Source organism: Camelus dromedarius, chromosome 8 (genome assembly GCF_036321535.1).
Source record: "Camelus dromedarius isolate mCamDro1 chromosome 8, mCamDro1.pat, whole genome shotgun sequence".
NCBI lineage: Eukaryota > Metazoa > Chordata > Mammalia > Artiodactyla > Camelidae > Camelus > Camelus dromedarius.
In genome coordinates, this window is record NC_087443.1 from 5,318,884 (window position 1) to 5,341,699 (window position 22,816).

General features: G+C 45.7%; 1 protein-coding gene across 2 annotated transcripts in view; it reads right to left on the reverse strand.

The window, feature by feature from the left end:
* Positions 1-3,818: 3,818 nt before the first annotated feature.
* Positions 3,819-22,816, reverse strand: part of TAF5L (TATA-box binding protein associated factor 5 like) — a 33,347-nt gene continuing 14,349 nt past the window's right edge. For both annotated transcript variants that reach the window (XM_031460849.2, XM_031460850.2), the window contains exons 3-5: positions 22,566-22,670; positions 14,856-15,580; positions 3,819-8,514 (exon numbers count right to left, since the gene is read on the reverse strand). In XM_031460849.2, the coding sequence (XP_031316709.2) occupies positions 7,717-8,514; positions 14,856-15,580; positions 22,566-22,670 (1,628 nt within the window). In that variant the 3' untranslated portion in view covers positions 3,819-7,716. The remainder of the gene's footprint in view (positions 8,515-14,855; positions 15,581-22,565; positions 22,671-22,816) is intronic.

The window sequence follows — 22,816 nt, forward strand, 5'->3', positions numbered from 1 at the left end:
GGGTCAGTCTCTGCCGCCTTTGAGTGTCTGTCTCAGGAGACGTCTGCACGCTAGCTCCACTCCCCACCCCTTCATCAACTATTTGCTCCTTTGGAGACATTTTAAACATAACGAAATAAAACTTCTCGGACCATGTAACAGACAGTCCTCAAGCGCACACCATGGTGACGAAGTCATCCCTGGCAGGCTCGCGGCCCCTCCTGAGCAGGGCCCTGGCCCCCTTGACAGTTCGGTTGTCTTTGAACACATACTCCAAAATCTACAGTTGTTTTGTGTGTTTGAGCTGTGTAAATGGAGTCATTCTGTAGGAATAATTGGTCTTTCTGTCTCTTCGGTGCCGGCTGTAAGGTGGAGTTCTTCCCCGTCATTGCTTGAGGCTCTGATCTGTCCATTTGACTGGCTGTGGTTTATCCGTCTGTGACTCTTCTTCAACAGCGTATTTATCCTTCCTATACATGGGCATTTCGCTTGTCTCCAGCTTTGGGAAATGATGAACACTGTTGCCATGGGCAGTTCCATGTCTGTATCCTGGAGGATGTAAGCGTGCATCCTCGACCCGGGGTGGGATTGCTGGTGACAACAGAGCTGGCCTTTCTCCAATTTTGCTGTGTAATTCCGTGTTGTTTCCCAAAGAGGTCACTCATCTGCATTTTCATCTGTGTTAGGAGGGTCCCGGCACACCGACACTTAGCATTGCCAGGCTTTTACAATGTGCTCAGTCTGATGTGTATAGAATGGAATCTGATTGTTTTAAATTTGCATTTCCCTGAGGAATACAAGGATGAGTAATTTTTAATTTGTTTTTTGGCCACTTGAGGTTCTTTTGTGAAGTGTTTCAGACTTTTGTGTTTCTTCCTCATTGACTGTATGCATTTTTCCTCACTGATTTGTAAGACTTTTTCATGTGTTTTAGAATTCTGTAGACTAATAGGTTAGCCAATAGTCTCACGTGGTTAGTTACAATGAAATTAATAAAATTAAAAAAAAAATTAGCCCCTCCGTTACACTCTCCATATTTCAAATGCTCAGGAGTTACGTGGTGGCTACCAGCTACCTCACTGGACAGCAGAGAGCTGCAAAACATTTTCGTCTTTGAGGAACATTCTATAGGACAGAACTAGAGAATATTTTCATTTTCCCAGAATGTTCTATAGGACAGGACAGACTGAAGAACATTTCCATCACACAGCTGATTCTCCTGAACGGCGTGGCTCCAGACACGTGTGTCTGTCCCTCACATGTTACAGGTACCTGCTCACATTCATAGCCTGTTCATGAGTTCCTTTGATGATTGGGTATTTTCAAATTTAATCAACCTTTTTTTTTTTTTTTTTTGGTTAGAGCCTTTTGTTTCTTTAGAAATTTCTGTCTCAAAGTCATGAGAATGTTCTTTTAAATGCTTTTCACATTTAGATCTTTAACTTACCTGGAATTGATTTTTGTGCAGAGCAAGGTAGGGGTCTAATTTTATTTTTTCCTATGGATAGCCAATCGACTGTAGTAAAAACTCTGTCCTTCCTCCATTGCTGTTTGTGTCACTTTCGCGGTGTTCATGTTTCCTGTTACCTTTCCACTTTCAATCAATTTCAATGCTCTTCCCCATTTCTATTACTCAGCCATGACTTCTAGTGCTAAGATTGCCAGCCATCTCCCCACCAAATCTAATGGATATTCTCAAATTCTTATCATATCTGAAATCTCTGTAGCACAGCCGATCACTTCTATTTTGAAGTCCTTTCTGCTCTTGGCTTCTGAACGGTGCGCTTCCCTGTTTTTCTTGCTCTGTTGGCTGTTCACCCTCCTGACCTATAAAAGTCAGAAAACTTCAAGGTATAGGCTTAAGCCCCCACCTCCTCTCACTGTATCCTTGGCAATCACAACTCTTTGCAAGGCTTCCACTCCAACGATGTGCCAATGGGTCTCGCTCTTGTCAGAGACTGGTTCAATGGTGAGCAAGCCTAACCCAAATTGAAGAGTTCTGATGGGGCTTCTAGAATTTTTTTCCCCTTGCTCGTAAGAGCAAAGCTAAGGCCACATTCCCACTAGATATGAACGAGGGGGTGTCTGGCTCTTGCTGCCGGCACAGCTCCAGCAGCCTTGGGAAAGCTCACCTGTGATGAAGCCAGCCACAGGCAGCGGTGGGCTTACAGAGCAGAGCAGAGGCCCTTAGCGAGTTGCACGTGACACCCGCCTGACCACTAGACTTCCTGTGGACCAATGAAATTCCTAATTTTTAAAACCACTTGGAGTCGTATTTCTGTCCCTGGTGGCTGAAAGCTCTATAATGAATTACAGCTCCCGAATCAGCGTGTCGAGGCCTGAGCTCTCTCCTGAGAGAGACTTGTCTATCCGTCTCCTGAGCCCTGTCTGACATCTTCACGTGGTTCTCTCTTAAGCACTCAAACTTTAGAGGTCCTCAGCTGAACTCTTTTCCCCCAAACGTCCTCTTCCTCTAGTATGTCCATCACGATAGATGACAACCCAATCTACCAAATTTCTTGTGCCAGAAATGTGGGTCCACCACAATTCCTTTCTTTTCTCCCCATCCCACCCAGGACAAAGTCCAGCCAAACCCCCTCTAAGGTACTCACTGGATTTGTCCACTTCTCTCCATTTGCCCTGTGGCCCTCTGGTCCGTGTCGCCGTCACCTCTCCCCTGTGCAACAGCAGTGATGCTAACTGACCCCCGGCTCTCCATCGCATACTCCCAATCTATGTTTCAGAGAGATGCCACTGAATTTTTTAAATTAGTAATTATTTCATTTTCTATAGTGCAGCAGCTAAAAGAATAGACTGTGGAGTAAGTCAGATGGGCTGGCTATCCATTACTACACAAGAAACCAGCCCAAACCCTAGTGTGAGCTGGGAACCCTGGCACTTAGCTGAGTGCCTCTACCCCCAGGTCGGTCTGGAGCAGTCCTGTGGAAGGCTTGCCCAGCAAGATCAGGATCTGCACCCAAGCTCACTTGTGTGGCTGTTGGCAGGATTCGGGTCCTACTGGCTGTTAGTTGGAAGTCACTCTGAGTTCACTGCCCTGGGGGCCACTCTGCAGGGCAGCTCATCCAGCTGTGCCTGGCAGTGTGTGGTAGCCTGAGTTCAGTAAATGTTGCTTGGTTGTCCTGATGTTGAAGTGAATTCCAGTTGTAAGTATGGTGTCTGTACGCCCTCCTGTTGCCGGTGACGCTGGGGTGGAAACTGGACTGACTGCGTCCCTTCCCTGTTCTACACCCTTCGGTGGCTTCCTTCCCACCTGGGATCAAAGCCAAACTCCTGACGGTGCCCAAACTCACGTCAGGCTGTTACATTTCTCACTTGCATTGCCTCAGCCCCTCTGGACCTGGAGTGTTCCAGGTTCTTTCCCATTTGGGGGTCTGGACCATTTTTTCCTGAACTCTGCCTGGCTAACTCCTACTTACCCTACAGGTCTCGGCTTAATTGCATCTTCAGGCAGCCCTTCCTTGAATGTTTGACCTAAATTAGATCCCTAGGTACTCTTCCGTAGCACCCACTAGAGCACTCACTACAGACTGAAATGATATGTGTGTGTGAGCATTATTTAATTGATACCTGCCTCCGTCTCTAAACTATAAACTCAAGCCAGGACTACATCAGTTTGCTCACTTTCCCGACTAACACAGTGTCTGATTATAACAGACACATGTTTCATATGAAAATACTTCTTTTAGGAACCGCAGTCAATCCTAGGAGAGCATCGTGGTTGCCTCTCCATGGGTGAAACTGACAAGGGACATTTGCATTCCTCTGATTCCCACGGTGAGGATTTTCTGTTGACCACAAAGCAGTTTGAGTCATTTGGCTGATTTCCAGGGGTCAATAAGAAGAATTTTTATTGTGGGCTGGGCAGGGATATAATGGGCACTTTTCTAAAACATGCAACTGAAAGACAAGTTGAAGTACAGACTAATATTTTAATCCATACACTTAATATCAGTCGGGGCAACGTCAAACTTAGAAGCCTACATACGAAGCAGATTTTCTCTTATACAACCGAGACGTTTTTAATACACAAATAAAACAAATGAAAAGCTACTAGTCATGGCTATCCTTAAAAGCTGGCTCTTGAATATAAAAGCTTTAAATTATTTCCTGTTTTATCTCTATTCATTACTTTCCTTTATTCTAATTTTCTCTCTCTTTTGGCCAATCTATTGCTAAATTAAAATTACAGATTTTCAGGGGGAGGGGATAACTCAAGCAGTAGAGTGCATGCTTAGCATGCAGGAGGTCCTGGGTTCAGGCCCCAGTAACTCCTCTAAAAATAAGTAAGCCTAATTACCTCCCCCAGCCCCCCACGCCCCCCAAAGTATATATATTCAATACCTTATAATGACTTAAAATGAAAAAGAATATGAAAAGGAATATATATATGTATAAATGAATCACTGTGCTGTACACCAGAAATTAACACAACATTGTTAATCAACTATACTTCAATTAAAAAAAAAAACCTTAAAAAATAAAATAAAATTACAGATTTTCTAAGCCTGCCAGTCTAAGAGATTTCAGCTGGGTTCCCCCCACCCCCACTTTATACACATTACAGAAACAGATCATCATGCTTTGAAATTACTGAATATTCTGAAGTTTCTTTCAGCCGTGTATTGTTTTAAGTTTGTTCTCACTGCCAGTTCCTGATCCTGCAGTTGCTGCTGATTTATTTGGCAAAGGGAAGCATGAGTCTTGTAGCTGTTGCCAGGGGCATCTCGTTATTGCTAACCTCAGTCACTCTTTACCTGGCTCTGTGGGAAAGGAGGAAGGCATTGGCCTGGGTAAGAGTGTGGACCCTGGACCCAGACTACTCCAGGTCAAATTCTGGCTTCGTCAGTCACTACCTATCACTGATGACCCTTCAGCTTCATCCATCAGTGCCTCAGATTCCTCATCTGTAAAATGGGGATAAAAATGAGACTTAACTCAGGGGGAGGGTAGAGCTCAGTGGTAGAGTGCGTGCTTAGCATACACGAGGTCCTGGGTTCTATTCCCAGTCCCTCCATTAAAATAAGTAAGTAAATAAATAAACCTAGTTACCTCCCCCCAAAACAAAAAATAAAATTAAATTGAAAGAAAAGAGACGACTCATAGGGTTGTCAATGGAGACAAAATGAGTTAGTTTTCATTAAGCTCTTGGGGTGGTTTCTGGCAGAGAATTAAGCACTATCTATACGCCTGTTAAATAACTTTATATTCATCTTTCCTTTTTGGAATTGTTTTTTTTTTTTCTTTCAAGTTTTTCTATCTTTAGGGTTATACCCTCCAGCTGGAACTTGAGGATACTGAATATACGCCCTTTATGTAACACATTCAAGACTTGAGACTAGTCCATGGTGGGTACAGACCGATAACATGGCTTTTCTGGGTGTTTTAGTTATTTCATCTACAAAATGGTAATAGCCCTAGTCCTGCCTCACAGGACTGCCCTGGAGGTAAAGTAAAACGATGCAAGAAAGCACACTGGAGACTGTGACCGTGTTCTTCCGCACCCTTGTGGACACAGACATACATGCCCCTTAAAACGCTTCTAAGACTTTCGGGAAGCTGTGAGGGGCATTCTAAAAAGTTAAGTTACCCCAGATCAAAATTAGTTCACAGAAGAAAAAGGTCAAATATGCAGATTATTAAGAGCCTGAACTGAAATCACAAAGCGTATATATTATATTTGACTGGTAGTATGAAGATTGACCAACTTAATACATTTTTGTGTTTAATCAAAGAAATTCTGCGTTAAAAGACAAACATAAAAACTTCCCCAAATCACCCCAAATCAGTGATATTTTCACTTGAGAAAGATTCAGCCCAATTTAGAGATTGTTTCTGGCAATATTCCACAAAATGAAACCTAAGAGTTCACTTATTACAGGTGAGAACACACTTTCATGCTTCACCTGCAGACCATGCGAAAGGTGATGCTGTCTGACTAAGCTGCCAGAGTCCTTACAATGTCTCAAATACATGGATTTTTATGAATAAGAAACATTTCCGGTTAATTAGTCCCTTAGGCGCAAATAAAAAAAAAATTTGGCATAGAACTCTAGTCTTCCTATTTAGTTTCCTGATACTTCTTGGTGTCCTTCCCTGAAAATTATGTTTGAAAGTACATTTAAAAAATTCTTACATCATTTAAATCTTTGAAATGAGGCCTTTACCTGGAATTGTTCAATAAATAGTCTGAGTTAATTAAACAACACTGTTTTTATGCCCATGGGAGATTTCATAAGGGGGTCTTCAAAGAAAAGCTGGAAATAGAATCTCACTAAATAACTCCAGATAGGGAAATACATGTCGTCTCTGGTCAGCAACTGGCGATCCTGGAGGTATAAAAAGTATTCGGTGCTATTGGGACTCCACATGAATGTCACGAGGAATCACGATTCGAAGCAGCTGAGCAGAGTACAAGAGACGGAAGGCCCTCCCTGGGCGTGTCCGGCCTACATAACCGGCTGTCATCCTGAAGAGCGGGGAGCCGCGTGTCACCCTAGAGCAGCCCACACACCCGCCTGTCCTCAGTTTAAAAGAGATGCCAAAACACTTTTTTTTTTTTTGGAAACTAAATACATTTTAATAGAAAACAAAATACAAAATAACTCTTTTCAGAAAACAGAAATATTTAATCCTTTTCCCACAAATTTAGAAGTTGCTTTATCCTCAGAGCATAGTCTGTCTGCGCGTGTACGTACTTAAGATTCGTTTCACAGAGTGTTCATTAAACTGCTATTGCGAAGCAGGAGGTGGGAGGGACGATCTCAGGAGAGCAACACTGGAGAAGCCACACCTCTGAATCATTTGAAAATTCAACATTTTTTAATTCTACCTTTTGACTTTTCACTTCAAATTATTTTCATTTCTTTACCACAATCTGTCCTTCCAGGGGAGAGAACTGTTAAGAGAAATGCAGTCATGAAAAGAGTCTTTCCCACCATCACTGCGAGAGCCCAAGACTTTCTCAATCAGATCCACCCACCCACTTCGAGAAACGTGTCAGCCAGAGTGATCGATCTGTCACCCAGAAATGTTCCCTTTCTCCCATACACTGTGCTACCAAATTCTCTGAATTCCCTGAACCTCAAAATTCCAAGTATCACAGCCAGTGCCAGGAGTAAAACCTGAAAGATGAGAGCAGAGAAGGCCCCCTCTGCCAGTGCTAGGTTTCCTCTTCTCAATAATAATAATTATTATAATTATAATAACAATAATAAAAAAATCCTGGTTCTCTGTAATTACGGGAAAGGAAAGACGTGTTGCCAGGATTACCCTGCCCCCTTTCCTAGTGCCCACCCACGCCTTCCTCCCGGATAAAGTCCCTTCCACCCGGTGGCCCCGCAGCACTGCTCCCAGTGGGAGCAAACATCCTTGGACCAAATGCAGCGCCGGGGGCGCGGGGAGGTGGGGAGGCAAGCAGCATCCTGGCTTCTCGGAAGACGAGCAGAGACAGGGAGGGGCTCGCGCAGGGACACAGTGGGATCTTTGTGATTCTTGATCTCAGGTTCCCCGTCGCAGCCCTTCCTCGCCCCAAGTCCCTGGACCCTGCGGGGCTGAGTGAAGGCTGACGAGTGAGGGCGGGGTGTCAGTGAGGGGAGCGGGGGGGGGAGCGGGGGAGTCTTTCACAGTCAGTGATTCCATTGCAGTCTGTCCTCAGACTTGCCACCTGGAGCCCCTACGCACGCCCCAGTCTGTTGCGACAAAGAGGGAAAAAAAAAATCAATGCTCCTGATTCTCTTGCGTGATTCCAGTCACCAGAAGGAGGTTGCAGGCCATGAACTGCACGCTGAGCACGTTGCTCGTCTGGCCGGTGTAGACGCCCACCAGCTCGCTGGACGAGCCGTCGGCGGGCGCGCTGCAGTGGGCGCTCCTGATGTCCCAGACGCGCACCGAGTTGTCCATGGATGCCGAGGCGATCAGACTGCTGTCCGGGCTGAAGGTGAGGCTGGTGATGTTGTCCGTGTGGCCTCGCAGCTCTTTGTACAGGGTCCCCGAGGCCAAGTCCCACAGCTTCAACCGCTGGTCCTCGCCGGCCGACGCCAGGTACTTACCGTTGGGAGAGAAGGCCAGAGACAGCACGGGGCCGCGGTGGCCCGTGAAGAGCCTCACCGAGTTCCCCTGCTGGGCGCTCCACAGCCGGACCGTCTTGTCGGTCGAGCCCGTGGCTAAGTAGTTGGAGTTAGGGTGGAACTTGACACAGTCCACGTCGGCCAGGTGTCCGGCATAGATTCTCAGCGGGTACGTCCGATCAAACGACCAGAGCCTGGCTGTGCGGTCGTGGGACCCGCTGGCGAAGTACAGGCTGTGCGGGCTGATGTCCAGGTCCCACACAGGGTAGGCATGGCCCCGGTACAGCACAGTGTTTGTGAAGCTCCCGAGGTCCCAGTACCTGATGGACATGTCTTCAGAGCAAGAGAGCAACCCTGAGCTGTCTGCGAGGAACCTGGTGCTGTACACTGGCCCGCAGTGGCCCCGCAGGACCTTCATCTCTGTGCCCGCGCTGTCGTCCTCATCGTCCTGGGTGGGGAGGGCAGGGGGAAAAGGAGACACACAAGAAAAGAGTGTTCAGTGCTCTGCCAGGGAAAACAAGAAGTCTGGGGGCGGGGGGGGGGGGACCAACACTGCTTGGGAGAGAGCGCCTACCCAGTAAACCACTCCTGCCCTTGAGGGTGACCCCAGGAAGACAGTTCAGAATTGAATAAAAAACAAATCACGTCCCTTAAATTCACCTGCAGCTAAGGCTTTATCAAGTCAAAAGACACAGAAATGCAAGTCTACTACTACAGCGCAAAGACTGGACCTTACTCTTAGGTTGAGGATGACCTAAGACTTGCAAAAGTCGATCAAAAGGTAGAAGGTAGTTTATGGTAACTTTCACTGTTCTGATAATGTCACGTGAAAAGATTTAGTCAATATGCGGATTTCGACTGTGTAGTCAGTCAGTGGCCCTAACCCCAGAGTTGTTCAAGGTTCCACTGTGTATAGAACAGTGAGGTAGATTCTATAATTACCGCCCCAGTCCGTTGCGACAAAGAGGGAAAAAAAAAATCAATGCTCCTGATTCTCTCGAGTGAAGCAGGTAGATTCTATTATTAGGTAGGTAGATTCTATTATTATCACTATTTTATAGATAAGGAAACTGACATCCATAGAAGTTAAATAACTTTCCCCAAATTGCACATTAGGTAAAAAATGGGGCCTAGATTCAATTCTAAACAGAGTTAACACTATGCCAGAAAGGTACAGTTATCAATGAGTCAGCCTCACACCTTATGACCAGGCATAAACTCCTGGTGTCCAAAAAGAAATAAAAGTTTCGAAACCATGATTCTCTGGAGGGCCTCAAATATTTCTCAAAGTAACAAACAAGGCATGGATTCTGAATTGCTTTAAACAAAGGCAAGTGGTTCCTGTGATTCTTGGAAGTAAATTCCTATGTGTGGGGACAGGAAAGAAGCCTCATGGCATGGGGGGGTGGTGGGGGGAGAGTCCCCCTTCCTCATCCTCGTCCCCACAAGGACACTCTGTGTTCAGAATCCATTTGCCCTTCATTCTCTCACAGGCAAGCTCCTTAAAACTACAGCGGTCTCAATCCTGAAATTCACACATTGAAAAAGTTTTAATTACACACGAGAAGAATAAGGAGTAAGATAAAGCTTCTTGAACCAACTGGCTTTGCTGGCTTAGAAATAAATATCTCTGTGAGCCTCTGTACAGGGAAAGGGCACCCTTTCAACTTCTACTTGAAAACCATTAAATTCAAAATAAAACGAATGCCTCCAAAGTGCACATATTTGAGACAAGTTAAGAGAAAATAAACACTGATGTCCATGAATATTCAAAATGGCTATTCCAGATACTCAGCATTAAAAATACATAAGCATTTGGGAGCTTAAGGTTCTACTGAGCGTTACCAAGAATATTAGTGATTTTCCCTTCCAAAGAGGTTACAACAACACTTTAAAATTTCAAGAATGACTCATTGCTCTACACCAGAAAGTTTATGTAAGAACTGTGGGAGCAAAAGACGACCCTAGATGACACAAAGATCCTTTGAAAGTTACCAGCGGGTTGAAGGACACAGTACTATCTCTGAGGCTTAAGCAGTCTCAGTTTGGAGCAACTCGTTGTGGGAGTGGACCTCACCTCCTTAGTGGGGACCACCACTGCGTGCTCAGAGATGGAGGGAGGGGGGCGGCCACGAGTCAGGCTGGCACTTCCCAGGGGTCCCTGTGAGTGTCCGAAGCCTTTGGAAAAGAGCCTGGTTGACTCCATAAACCAAGAAATGGGGAAACCAGAACGTTCCTGCTGGCTATCATCAGCAGCCCCTTGCCAGGACCACAGCTTAAAATAACCCGGCCACGTTTTCTTCTGTGGCTCAAGCTGGTCCCACAAGGGCCTCTGCACAGCCGAGCAGAAACCCCAAGCAAGCAGCTGAACGTGAACACAGGCCCAGCCCCAGATTCTCTCTCCTCCCTCCCAGGCCAACACCCCAAACTCCCTACAAGTGTCTGAACACCCCACAGGAAGTTCCTATTTGGGATGCACCCCACATGCACCCCAAATAGGAATGTTTAATTTATAAAGCATATTCATGTAATAATGACGTTCTATACATTATAAAATATGCTGAAAACAAAAATTTAAAAAGAATCAAAAATAAGTATAAACAGATCTTCAAATACCGTCTTCTGTGCTACAGGCTGCTGACCCTGCGTTAGACCATGGAATCCCTGAAATCTCTGACTTGCTGCGGACATCTGCTTCTGGAATGGGGTGTTCCAGGCGCCCCCGCTCACAATGCAGTCAGTGCTAGATCAGGGGTACTTTTGGGGGCCTGAAATTTAGCCCTGGGCTATTCTCCAGTTAGCTGCCAGTGGAAATGAAAAAAATTAAATATGGCTAGGCTTGGGGGTGGGTGGGAAGCAAGCGAAGACACTGCTATCTGTGGGAGACGGCAGCCCACACTAGGATGGAAAAGGGGGCTACGGGTTAGCGTGGAGGGACGCGTGTGCTGTGAGTGTAAGAGGCACGCTGGGTTCTAAGACTTGGGACAAAAAGGGAGAATGTAACAGATTTCATTGATTTCTTTTTTTATATTGCCTATATATTGAAATAACATTCTGGCCATATGGCATTGCATCAAACACATTATTAAAATGCATTCTGCCTATTTCTTTTTACTCTTTTAATGTGACTACTAGAAAAATTTAAATTACATATATGGCTCATGTTATACTCTTCTTGGCCAGCACAGATGTGACTGGCAGATTTATACACCAATGACAGAAATGAGCACTAGGGACAACACTGGCTTCTCAATTCACAGTGAGAGATGACCAGGCTGGAGGAAGGAGGACTCGGCCTGACGGGGGCTGAATGCAGGGTGGCAGTGATGAGGTGGGGTGGGCCCGCCCGCCCACATAACTGGGAAGAGGAGCGGATCCTCCGTCTGGCACCCGGGGCTTCGCCACGCTGCTCGAATATGGAAAAGCCACAGAGTTACCAGTCAACAAGCGGGAAAGCTGGACCTCACTTCTATCTCCATTCCCGGTGGAACAAAGGAGGGATCGCAGGCCTCGCTCTCCACGCTGAGCGCCTCCAGCAGCGGGAGGGGCTGCTGGCACCGGGGGGCGCCCCGGTGGGGCCAGCGAGCAGATTTCAAAGGCTAATCTCGATCATCTTCCCGTGGGGACCACAGGCACTGTGGGCAGGGGCTGAATATCCAGTTGTATGTGGCATAATTAATAGAGAAAATTTTATGCTTACATCAGAGCTTTTGGTTACTGGTTTTGACTGTTTTTTTTAAAAATATAATTCACATATGATAAAATTCACTCTTTTTAAAGTGTACAATTCAATGGTTTTTAGTGTATCCACAGGCTTGTGCCATCTTCACCACTAGGTAGTGCAGGAGATTTTCAGCACCTCAAAAAGAAAGCCTGTTCCTGTAGCATTCACTTCCCACTCCCCGGCCCCCAACCCCATTCACCTACCTTCTGTCCCTGTGTTATGCCTATTCTGAGTATTTCCTATACATTTCCTATAAATACCACACGCGGTTCTCTGTGACCGGCTTCTCTGGCTTAGCACAGCGTTTACAAGGTGCATCCACGTTACGGCATATTTCATGTATCACATAGCTTCATTCCTTTATATGGTGAAGAACATTCCAGTGTATGGATACACCACATTTTGCTTGTCCATTAATCAGCAGAAGGACCTCTGGGCTGTTTCTACTGTTTGGCTATTATGAATAATGTTGCCATGAACATGCATGTACCAGTCTATGTGTGGATGCAGGGCTTCAGCTCTCTTGGTTATACACGTAGGAATGGAACTGCAGGGTATGACCGCTGTTTTAAATATTTACCGTTAAAATGTTTTATCCACTAAGTTATGCAACAGTTATTGCTTCACAAAGATTAAAGCAGAGACAGAAACCTGACTTCCTAATTTGGTTTCCTCAGTGCTTTCCTAGTTCCTTCCATCTCTGAGCCAGGTGACCTCACCATTCACCTGCTTGGCTTCTAAGGCATCTGGGTTTGGGATCTCTGCTTTATTTAACAGGCTCGATTTTAATCGTCATGTCTACAAGGAAAACAGAAACCCCAAATTCTCACTGAAGAAACATTAAAAACCAACTACTACAACTAATGTATATCTTGCCTTCCCCTCCAAATGCTCCTTGTCAGAAACCAAAAAGAAACCTGCCCCAAACGGCCATGACAAAATGGGTGGGGGTCGGGGTGAGGCTATGGAAACCCCTCAACCAGACTAGGAGGATCTCAACTTTAGTCTAAAATTAAAAACAGACAAATAAAAAAACAAAACCAAAATCACACTGTTCTTGAGGAAAGCAGAGGCTAGAAACTACGGACTTCCAATATGGATAATGAGAAATAAACCAGAAAGATAGTTAAACCGAACAACCACTCCCCTGGCATCCTGTTTCGGCTGAGGTGGATGTCCAGCCTGCGACACACGTGCTGCCCTCAGCCCCCTCTCCCCTCCAGCGGCCCAGGCCCCGCGCTCTCATCTGGTCCATCCACCGGTCCAAGCACCGTGCTCCCTCCCCGGCCGGCACTGAGCCCGGCCCACCACCATCTCTGACCCAGACAGCGGCGCCCTGTGGCTTCCTGTTTTACCCTGCCCGACTCTAGGCAGATTTAATTTCTCTTAGTTCCCGGAATTCACCCCATTACTCTTCACTTCTGGGCCCTCAGACACATGCCTTCTGATGACCTGGGAACCTTCACAGAACAAGGCACAGAGCTGGTCTTCAGGGGAAGCCAGGGTAGACAGAGCCTTAGCGTTTTTTATTTTGGCCTAATGTTCTTTCCAGCTATCTTTGCTATCTTCCTTTATATTACTTTTTAATGCCTTGAATAAACCCCCAGACTCAGTACCATCAAAGCTAATAAGGTCCAGTAGGAATAGTTTTTTTTTTGTGTTTACAGAAAACTAAAAGTAGACGAGGGCAGTATCTGTCAGCTGTGTGTGAAGAAACCCCAAGGGGCTTGCACTGTCTCAAGGAGAAGAGAAATCTGATAATTCAAATACACATGCAATGAAATACATTTTGGAAGGCACTACAGAACTCTAGAAATCAATGTTTGCAGACTGGAATGTAGACTCTTTATGCATCATAACGAAATCCTCTAATTATACCGTCTTAGCTGTAAGAAACAAAGACTCAAAGGCCATACTAACTGGAAGGTGACTCAGCAAACAGGAGGAGGTAAGAAAGGGCTTAACTGGCACACCTAATATTCTTTTCTTTTTCTGTTTTCTATTTTTTAATTACATCTAATATTCTTGATACCCCTATCAGCAGCTGGTAATTAGCTCGAGTGATTTTTTTTAACTCATTAATTTTTCAACTAGGTGCAAAGAATTTTCCATCCAAAGTAACCTGAGGCCGAGCCATCTGAATTTCTGTGGCAGTAGGACCAAGGTCCTCTAGCCCACAACTCTGGCGGTGCCACTCCCAGGACAGGTCAGCTCCGTGAGGTCCGGTTTCTAGCTCTCCTGGCCTGTGTTTTTCTGAGGCAGTGACCCTCAGTGCCCTGAACGCAGGCCACTCGGCCTACCCTTTCCAACGACCACCCCCAGACAAAGCACACGGGATCATGACACCGACTGCGGGATGAAGTGCCAAGGAGGCTTCCTCTGTGCCTTCCCACACGGGGGCTGGGGGCTCCCTGGGTGAAGCCAGAGGCTGTGCACTGGCCCTTCAGAGAGAAACTGGTTCTCGTTTACTGTTTTTTTTTTTTTTTTTTAGTTTATTTATTCTTGTATTATTTAATTTTAGCGGAGGCGGGGTGGATTAGGTTTATTTATTTATTTTTAGAGGAGGTACCGGGGACTGAACCCAGGACCTCGCATGCTAAGCATGCGCTCTGCCACTGGAGCTACACCCTTTCCCTTGGTTTAGTGTCGATGAGACTGGGAAACCGCCAAGTCACAAGAAGGCAGGCCCTTCGACCCAGGGATCCACTTCTAATGTTTACACTTGCACACATGTACACACACAAACGCACGCACGCACTTACATCGCAACATTAGCTGATGAAGGTCCTTCATCAGGCCCAGCAGCGTTACCCACACTTCAGGTAGTAACATACCTGCCCCTTCACTGATCATGTTCAGTTACTGTTAAACACGGTTTTCATCTCTGCTCAGGTTAGGCCTGAGCAGGAACTCGCTGGCTGCAGGCTGCACGGCACGCGTCTGGTGTTAGCTACACAGAGAGGGAGATAACGAAGGCCGCTCTCCGCCAGACCTGCCACGCTCGGTAAGAGCAGTCTAAGCACAGAAGTGAGGCAGGTGTAGGGAAGGAAAGGTGAGACTCGTACCTCCTCCTCCAGAATATCACAAGCCAAGTGGATGCGGGACACGTCCACTTGATGGGGTTCTGATTTTAACTTCTTGGATCGTAAACTCCACAGTTTGATACAGGAGTTGTCGAACCCGGCAGCAAGCAGCTTGCTATCCGGGGAGATTTCTGCAGTGTTCAGCAGCTGCTCCGTGTTATAGAAGGCATAGAAACAGATGGTGGTGAGGGAGGGGGGGCCGTCCTTGACGCGCTTAATGCTCTCCTGCAAGACCTCCAGGGCGGCCTCGTTCTGCAGAATCGGGGTGGGCATGTCGGCGGGCTCCAGGCCGTTGCCCTCGCCTCGGGAGGAGCTGCCGCTGGCGTAGAGCTGGTAGTCTGTCCTCTTGGCAGGCTGCACGTCCAGGTGGATGTGCAAGGTGAGGACTTTGCACAGGGCGGTGTTGTTGTCACTCTGGAGGTAGCGGAGAAGGTAGTTGTAGCTGTCTTCCTGGAGGCGGACCACGTACTTGTGGTCCAGGAACGCCCGCAGCCGGAAGTTGGACAGGATGTCCTGGATGGTCTGAGTGGTCTGCAGCTGCTCGATGACATCCTTCTGGCTCGCGTTCTGCAGAAACATGCCATGGAAGCGGCTGTAAAAACTTTCCACTGTGCTCTTCGGACTGTTCTGGACCAGGCTGAGGTGGAGGTAGACAAAGAGAGGATAGAGGAGAGGCATCACTTCGTGGCTATGCTGGGAGTCAGAATCTACAATGAAAAAAAGAAAAACACAGCGAGGGCTTTATAATCAGTATCATCTCAGAGGAACAATGTGCTCTCCTGGGGACCCTTTCTTGCCAGGATCCTATTTTCTGAGGCTACTAACTGAAGTACAAGCTCAACACAGAATCCTGGAAACCCGACATCTAAGCCTAGGGACCGAGGAAGGACGAGCATGGACCCTGTAGTCCAGCAAACACGGGCCCGAAGCCAGTGACAAATCGGGAACTTGATGCCCAGAGGTGAGTGACTTGCCTAAGCTCTCATGTCCGTTCGGTAGCTTGTACCCCAGTCTTCAAGATTTAGTATTTTAGTGTTGCTCCAACTGGATACCTCACACCTTGGGGAGACCTTAGATGTATTATTGGGAGATCGAGCTCTTCACAGAAACGTTTTAACTTGAGAATTAAAAAAACAACGAACACAAGTAAACCTGGCATTATCTGGATGGACTTCAGCAAGTTAAGTACTGACATAAAGTTTCAGTGCTGTTTCGCTTTTATGATGGCTTTTGGCCCTATCACCTGCAGTAACATCAAAATACTAACTTCAGTGGTTTCCTCAGCATGCCTGGCTACCCCGGCTGGCCTGTCCTCACGCTGAGACGACATCGTTCACCCCTAATGGCCCCGCATCTGTCGGTGTATTCATTTTGATTTTGTTGGTTAAAAAGTACTACTTCTCTTCTGCAGTGATAACTTACAAATGGAACGTTTTCACGCCATTATGACTACATCACTTCCGGAGGCTTTAACACCACGGAACTAGGTGACAAAGAATGTTCAGAAAAGCGTGCAGCCTGCTTTGTCGCAGGCTAATGAGAACAGTGCAGAGGCGTATGTGACACCTGCGTAGGGAGGGCAGAGAGAGCTGTGACGGGGCAAAGGTTTAGCAGCCATTTAGATGGAGACGAACTGAGAGGCTGTCCCAGGCCCGAGTGTGTCACAGCCCTCGGTGCCGCCTGCAGGCCTGTCTGGAGCAGCAGGTTAAGTCGGGCAAAGTCCATCCGCTACGTTCACTTGCTGTTAATTTGAACTTTACTTTTTGTGGTTTTGCTTGTGCTTTATTTGCAGATGAGTTTAGGTTTCATACAGTAAACATAAAGGCCTCCCATCTAGTGTAATGTCTGTGCATACTTAAATACATTAACATAAAAATGCTTTTAGTCGGCACTTAGCACTTCAGCTAGTATTTTTTCTTCCTCTTTTTCATGAAAAGGAATCCATACCTGGCTCAAGAGTCAGAAACACTGTATTAGGGGATCTTGTCTCCCTGATTGGAAGAGGAATGAAACCAGCATGACAGAGCCTGTCTCTGCTTAACACTCCTTTTCACCTTGTCACAGGCGGGTTGCTCAGTATGTGCATTTGAGAATAAATGTGCTCCCGCTCAGATGCAGACTTAGAGGAACTGTAACAGTCCCGCTGAACTGGAAGTCAGGACTGCTGCCCAGCCACTCTGGGTCTCTGGGTCCTGCCTGGGAATCAGCAGGCAACGGGAGCTCCTGTGCTGGCTGCGGGCACTGACCCTGACGGCCCTGGGGAGCCGGGGCTGCTGCTCCACGTGGAGGCAGGGAAGAGGGTGTCTGGGTCAGAGGAGTCACTTAGAGCTCCTCCTGGTGTGGCCATGCCTGAGGCCACGATGAATGCAAGACTGCAACAGCCCAATGGCCAGACCCTGCAGGAACGAAGACTTGAGTCATCCCGCCGGGAAAAGAACCAGCACCCGCTGTAGGGCGTACTGAAGGCAAAGGGGATGCAGAACGGGTAGCGGAGGAAGGTAGTTCAGTGCCAGCTACGACCAAGTGACCAGGTACAGAGACGAGGGCTGCACCTGTCATCAAATACACATTCCTTCTTATTTTGTCGGAAATGGTTGTATGCATATACTCTGTATAAACACGTATCTTTGTTTTCTTTCCTGTCTTATCCCCTGATCATGTAACAAGTTATACTGACTTTATATCAGTATTTAAGTATTGCTGACTTTACATCATAGTATTTAAATTACAGGACATCCATGAGAAGAGCAGACATGGCTAGCGAACCCTGCTGCTGCTTCTGCAGAGGGCATTCGTGCATTTTCGGCTGTACCCAGGATGGCTGTACTCAGGATGGCTGTACCATGTTAGGTGCAATTCCGACCTTGTTAATCACAGTTATTTGGAGATTAAGTATGGTTTAAGGAGATGGGTATGGGTGCCAAGTTCACAGAGTTTGGACTTGTGATGGTTAATTTTATGCCATCTTGGCTGGGCCACAGTGCCCAGATACTTGGTCAAACATTATTCTAGCTGTATCTGTGAAAGTATTTTTTAGATGAGATTAACATTTAAATCAACAGACTAAGTAAAGCTGATTACTCTCCATATGTGAGTGGGCCTCATCCAATCAGTTGAAGGTCTTAGGACAAAGACTGAACTCCCTGGGAGGGGGAGGAGGAATTCTGCCAGCAGACGGCCTTTGGATTTGACTCTTCTGGGTCTCCGGTCTGCAGGCCTGCCCTGCAGGTTTTGGACTTGCCAGGCTCCATATGATGTGAACCAATTCCTTAGGAGAATCCTGGCTAATACAGGTTTTGGTATTTCTTTAAATACTATAATTCTTTTGAAGATCACTGGAAAATCTCTTTCCCCAAACACTGCTTAAAACAAAAAACAAACAAAGATTCAACCCTGGCCAATGAGACTTCCAATATATTCCACTGGGATGAAAGGCTGTTTTCAACCCTTTACAATCTTAGTTTCAGGCTTATTTTCCAAAACGAGAGGCATTTAACTTAACTTTTCTGAACTTAATGTAATAAGTTCAAAGGAGAAACAAAAGAAACCAAAAAACAACTTGCCATCAAGGACGCGCTACTTTAAAACTTACTGAAATTCAATGATGTTTCAGTCATAGTTTCAAAGTGGCTTAATTGTTCTCTCTTGACTGAAGAGAACAGTGTATTAGATATAAAATAAAATTCTGATCAACATATTCTATATGTGGAAAAGATGAGACTAACATTAAGTCTCAAGTCTCAATTTTAATCTTGTTCCCTGTGATCACAACATACACCTTTATATTTTACTGAAAGTGTACTTGCTTAAAAAAAATTTTTTTTCTAATTACAGAGTAACATATCCTCTGAAAAGTGGGCTTCTTCCTTCCCTCCTTCCCTCCATCCACTGAATGTGTAACGAAGGCCTACTTGGTGTCACACCGTTGGTGGTAAACAAGAGAAAAACAGAGTTTCTCATGGAGTTTGCAGGAATTAGTGAAAAGGACACCAAGCTGACCCAAACCGAGCTTGCCGGTCCTCATTCCGCCAGTCCCTGCGGGGCTGGGCCCGCCGACCTCACACCCATTCTATGCTCTGAAGCAGCAGTACCCGGCCTGACTCTTCCCATCCCTGCCCTGGGGGCTCCTCTTCCTCCTGTGGTTCCGAAGGGCTCACTTTGCTTTAAAGAATTAACACCGTGTGTGCCTCCTACGAGCCAGGCACTTTACATCCACGCAATGTCTAAGACTCAGTTGTCCCCAGGTTTAAATCCAGAGTCAGTCTCTTCCCAGTCCGCATCCTGAAGACAAGAGCCTAGAGCCACAGGTGAGCTCACAGACCCTCACCCCCGGATAACTTCCGGAGGAGAAGTATGTTTAGGGTGTTACAGCCTTAGAAACCCTTAGGTCTTTATTATCTCCTTTGAGATTTATCATCTCCTAAGACTTTAATTTGTACCTCCGTGGAGCTGATGCTGAGTTCTTTATCACAAATTTGTATCTTTCTCTTAAATTCCAACCTTAAAACTTCACACTGTGAGCTACACAGTCGGGGACCATTGTCGTAAGGATGTAGAAGATACAACCTGACTTATTTCTGTTCCCCCGCCCCGCCCGCCTCATGGAGTCATTCTCAGCTCTTCTTCCTCCTTTACTCCTGAGCCCTGGAGATTCCACTTTGAACATTTCACTATGAAAGCGAGACGGTGCTTTCCACCTTCACAACACCGTCTCACTTCTCGAGCACTGCAGTGGGCTTGAGCTGGCCTTCCACTCACCCCCGTGCGCACACTCCCCTAAACCGCTTTCACTCACACCTCCACGCCACCGCTTGTCTCCATCACACAGGATGAGGTCCACGCTCCTAGGCCTGGGGTCACATCTCTCCTCAGTTTTGTCTGTCTGAAAGCCTGTGCTTGACAAAGCCGCTTCCTTCACTGCTCCTGAACAAAGAACCACCATCTCTGCCCCTTCGCCCAGGTCTTCACACGCACCCCAATCCTCCTAGTCCTCGCCCACCGGGCACTGAAACCCAGCGTGTCTCCAGTGCTAACTTGAGTCCTGCCCTCAGTAAGGCCTCCTCTGACCACTCTACATAAATCCCCCTCTCCTTCCATCCAGACGCACCCCACAGGCACAAGAGCCGGTCCGTGAAAACACTTCCACCAGATTCACAGTTCATTTGAAAACTGTGACTTTCAGCCCTCAAGTTAGGATTAAATACCAATTTAGATTAATGACTATGTGTTATACTTTATCTTGTTGCTTAGGAAATAATTGTTCATTTGATTTGGCTGACTGCTCTTCAGAGACCTGAGGGTAAAGAAAAGTGTTCCAGGAAAAGCAGTCTGTAAGGAAAAATACATATTTTCACTCCCTCAAAATAACATGTGACCAATGGATTAAAGAAATAAATTGTAGACACAGTAACAAACAACTTTCTCAGTTTTTAAACAAGACAAGAAATTGCAAAGGAAAAGGCTGATTTGTTACAATTTATTGAAAATAAAGAAGGTACACATATTAGGAAAAAATACAAAGTGTTAACAGCTATTCTCCATTAAGAGCTCTGGCAAATATTTAAGAAAAACATCCAGAGCCCAAAGAGATACATTTGAACAAAAAAACTACACCAGGATAAATCACAACAGTGATCAATTAAATGTATTAATTCTTCACTGCAAAGTCATTGTAGTTCTATATAAAGTTATTCTAATAAATCTATTTTGCTATAGCTATGCTTCAGAGCTTAAAAATATAAACAAAAATTGATATAACGTCACTACAGTCATCTGAACGTCATAATGGAAATCAGTCCTGCCCGTGACAAGAGCCATCTCCCAGCACAAGCACGCAGAGTGCGAGGCCGACCAGTGCAAGGACAGCTTCGGGGCTTCACGCTGTCTGCTTCCCTCATCAGATGGTAGTGCTTTGTGCAGTCAGTGCTCAAACGCAACATAAATGCAGGCAGAATGAATGAAAGAGAAAGGCTGCAAGGGGCCAGGCATTTTCTCCTAAACCAGCTTCCTCACCACTAGAATGATGAGAGAAATCTATCATGGAGAAATCATAATCGCATTTAAAAAACCGAGTACGATAACTTTCTAAAAACTGATTTAAAAAAATTTAAAAATTGCTCAAAGCCTCAAAACCGATGCCAATAAGTAACTCATTAGTGCACGGGGAACTATATTCAACGTCTCATAGTAACTTACGGTGAAAAAGAATATGAAAACTTACGTATGTGCATTCCTGTATGACTGAAGTATTGGGGCGTACAGCAGAAATTGACACAGCATTGTAAACTGACTAGACTTCAATAAAAATATATATATATTTTAAAAGTAACTTACAAGCTCCAAGTTCCTGCTTACCTCTGAGTGAAACGCTTCTTATAAATCCAATTTTTCTTGTTTTATCTTTAGTAGATGTGGAAAGCAGCTGATCACTGTTCTGAGATATTTATCATTCATGTGATATGAGGATCTTAATGGAGTTTTTTCCTTTCCAGTTCAAACATAATAGACTCTTTTTACTAAACCTTTAATCTTCACGATTTTATCAGTTTTGTAACAATTTAACAGACTATCCTGTACTTATGAATCTGATCTGTGAGACTGATAACTTTCTCTAGGGTTTTATTTTGTAAACTTTATTTCCTGTAACATCTGGGCCATGGTGCCCAACTACAGAATACAGGAAATGTGGATTCTTTCCTCTAGAATACTAGCCATTGTGAGAGCCAAATAAAATTAGGACCTCTCTAAGTGTGTAAAATAAGGTACGTTATTTTGCTTTATGTATTGATCACCTACAGTGAATCTTTACCGTTAGGAATTATTAACCTGAGGATCGTTCAAATAAGGCAAGAAAAGAAAACAATTTCAAAGTATTTTAACTATGCTGTTTACTCTCCATCCTGTGAGGGCAGTGAAAGTTTTGTATTTCTTATACCTTGAGGGATTTTGTATAAAGAAAGTACTCAAGAAAAGACCTTGATTAATAACCAGAATCAACATGGTCTGATTATTGTAATCATCTTACTAATATTAAAATTATAATCAGTCATCTTAGGACTAGATGAAAATGCCTGGTTTCGCCTTTGAATAGCCTCCTTCACTTTCACATCTGAGGAGTGAAAGGCCTCCAAGAGGCTAAATGACTCCATTTCTTAAAAAAAGTGATTAAAAAATCAGAGTGAATTAGAAGACCTGATTAGAACTCGTATCTTCCGGTTCTATGTCTCTGTGGTCATTATACCATTGATGAACTGGTCTAAACGACAGCTTCTCATTTTTTTGTCTTGCTGGTTCAGGAGGATGACTGCCTTGCATTTTCAGAGGTAAGGGACGAAGACCACTTTGAGACACACCGTGTTACAGCAGTCATCTCAATCAAACATGCTGCATTTAAGGGTGTTTCCCTAACACGGCTGATTGAGCTTTTCCTTATTCAGTCCAAGTCACAGCCACTGTGCTGAAGGCCACGGATAAAACTGCGAGCAACACACCCGGAGCCCTAGCCCATACACACTCTCACCTCGTGATTTAACTCTCAGAAATCCCAAAAGATCCTAAGTTTGAATGCGAGGTCTGTGTTAAACTACCTTTTAATCCTCAGTACCTAGCACCGTACCCGAAATATCGTGGGTTCTGAGGGAAATCTGCATCGCTCTTCCTTCATCAGAAAAGACCCCAGTGCTGCGTACTCACCGGTGAGGAAGTTCCGCAGCCGTCCGAACTGTACTTCATACTGCTGGGGCTCTGCCTGGCAGGGGGCCGCAGACACTATGTTGGCACAACCAGACTCTGATTGGACTAAGGAGGAAAAGACACACAAGACGGGGTGAGAAAGACAGTCGCTAGCCACGGCGTGGCAGGACGGATGGAAGAGGGTGCTGCTGGTGTATCACAGCATCTGACACGTCAGCAGGTTCTCAGAGTACGTTGGGGCTTCTGGTCAC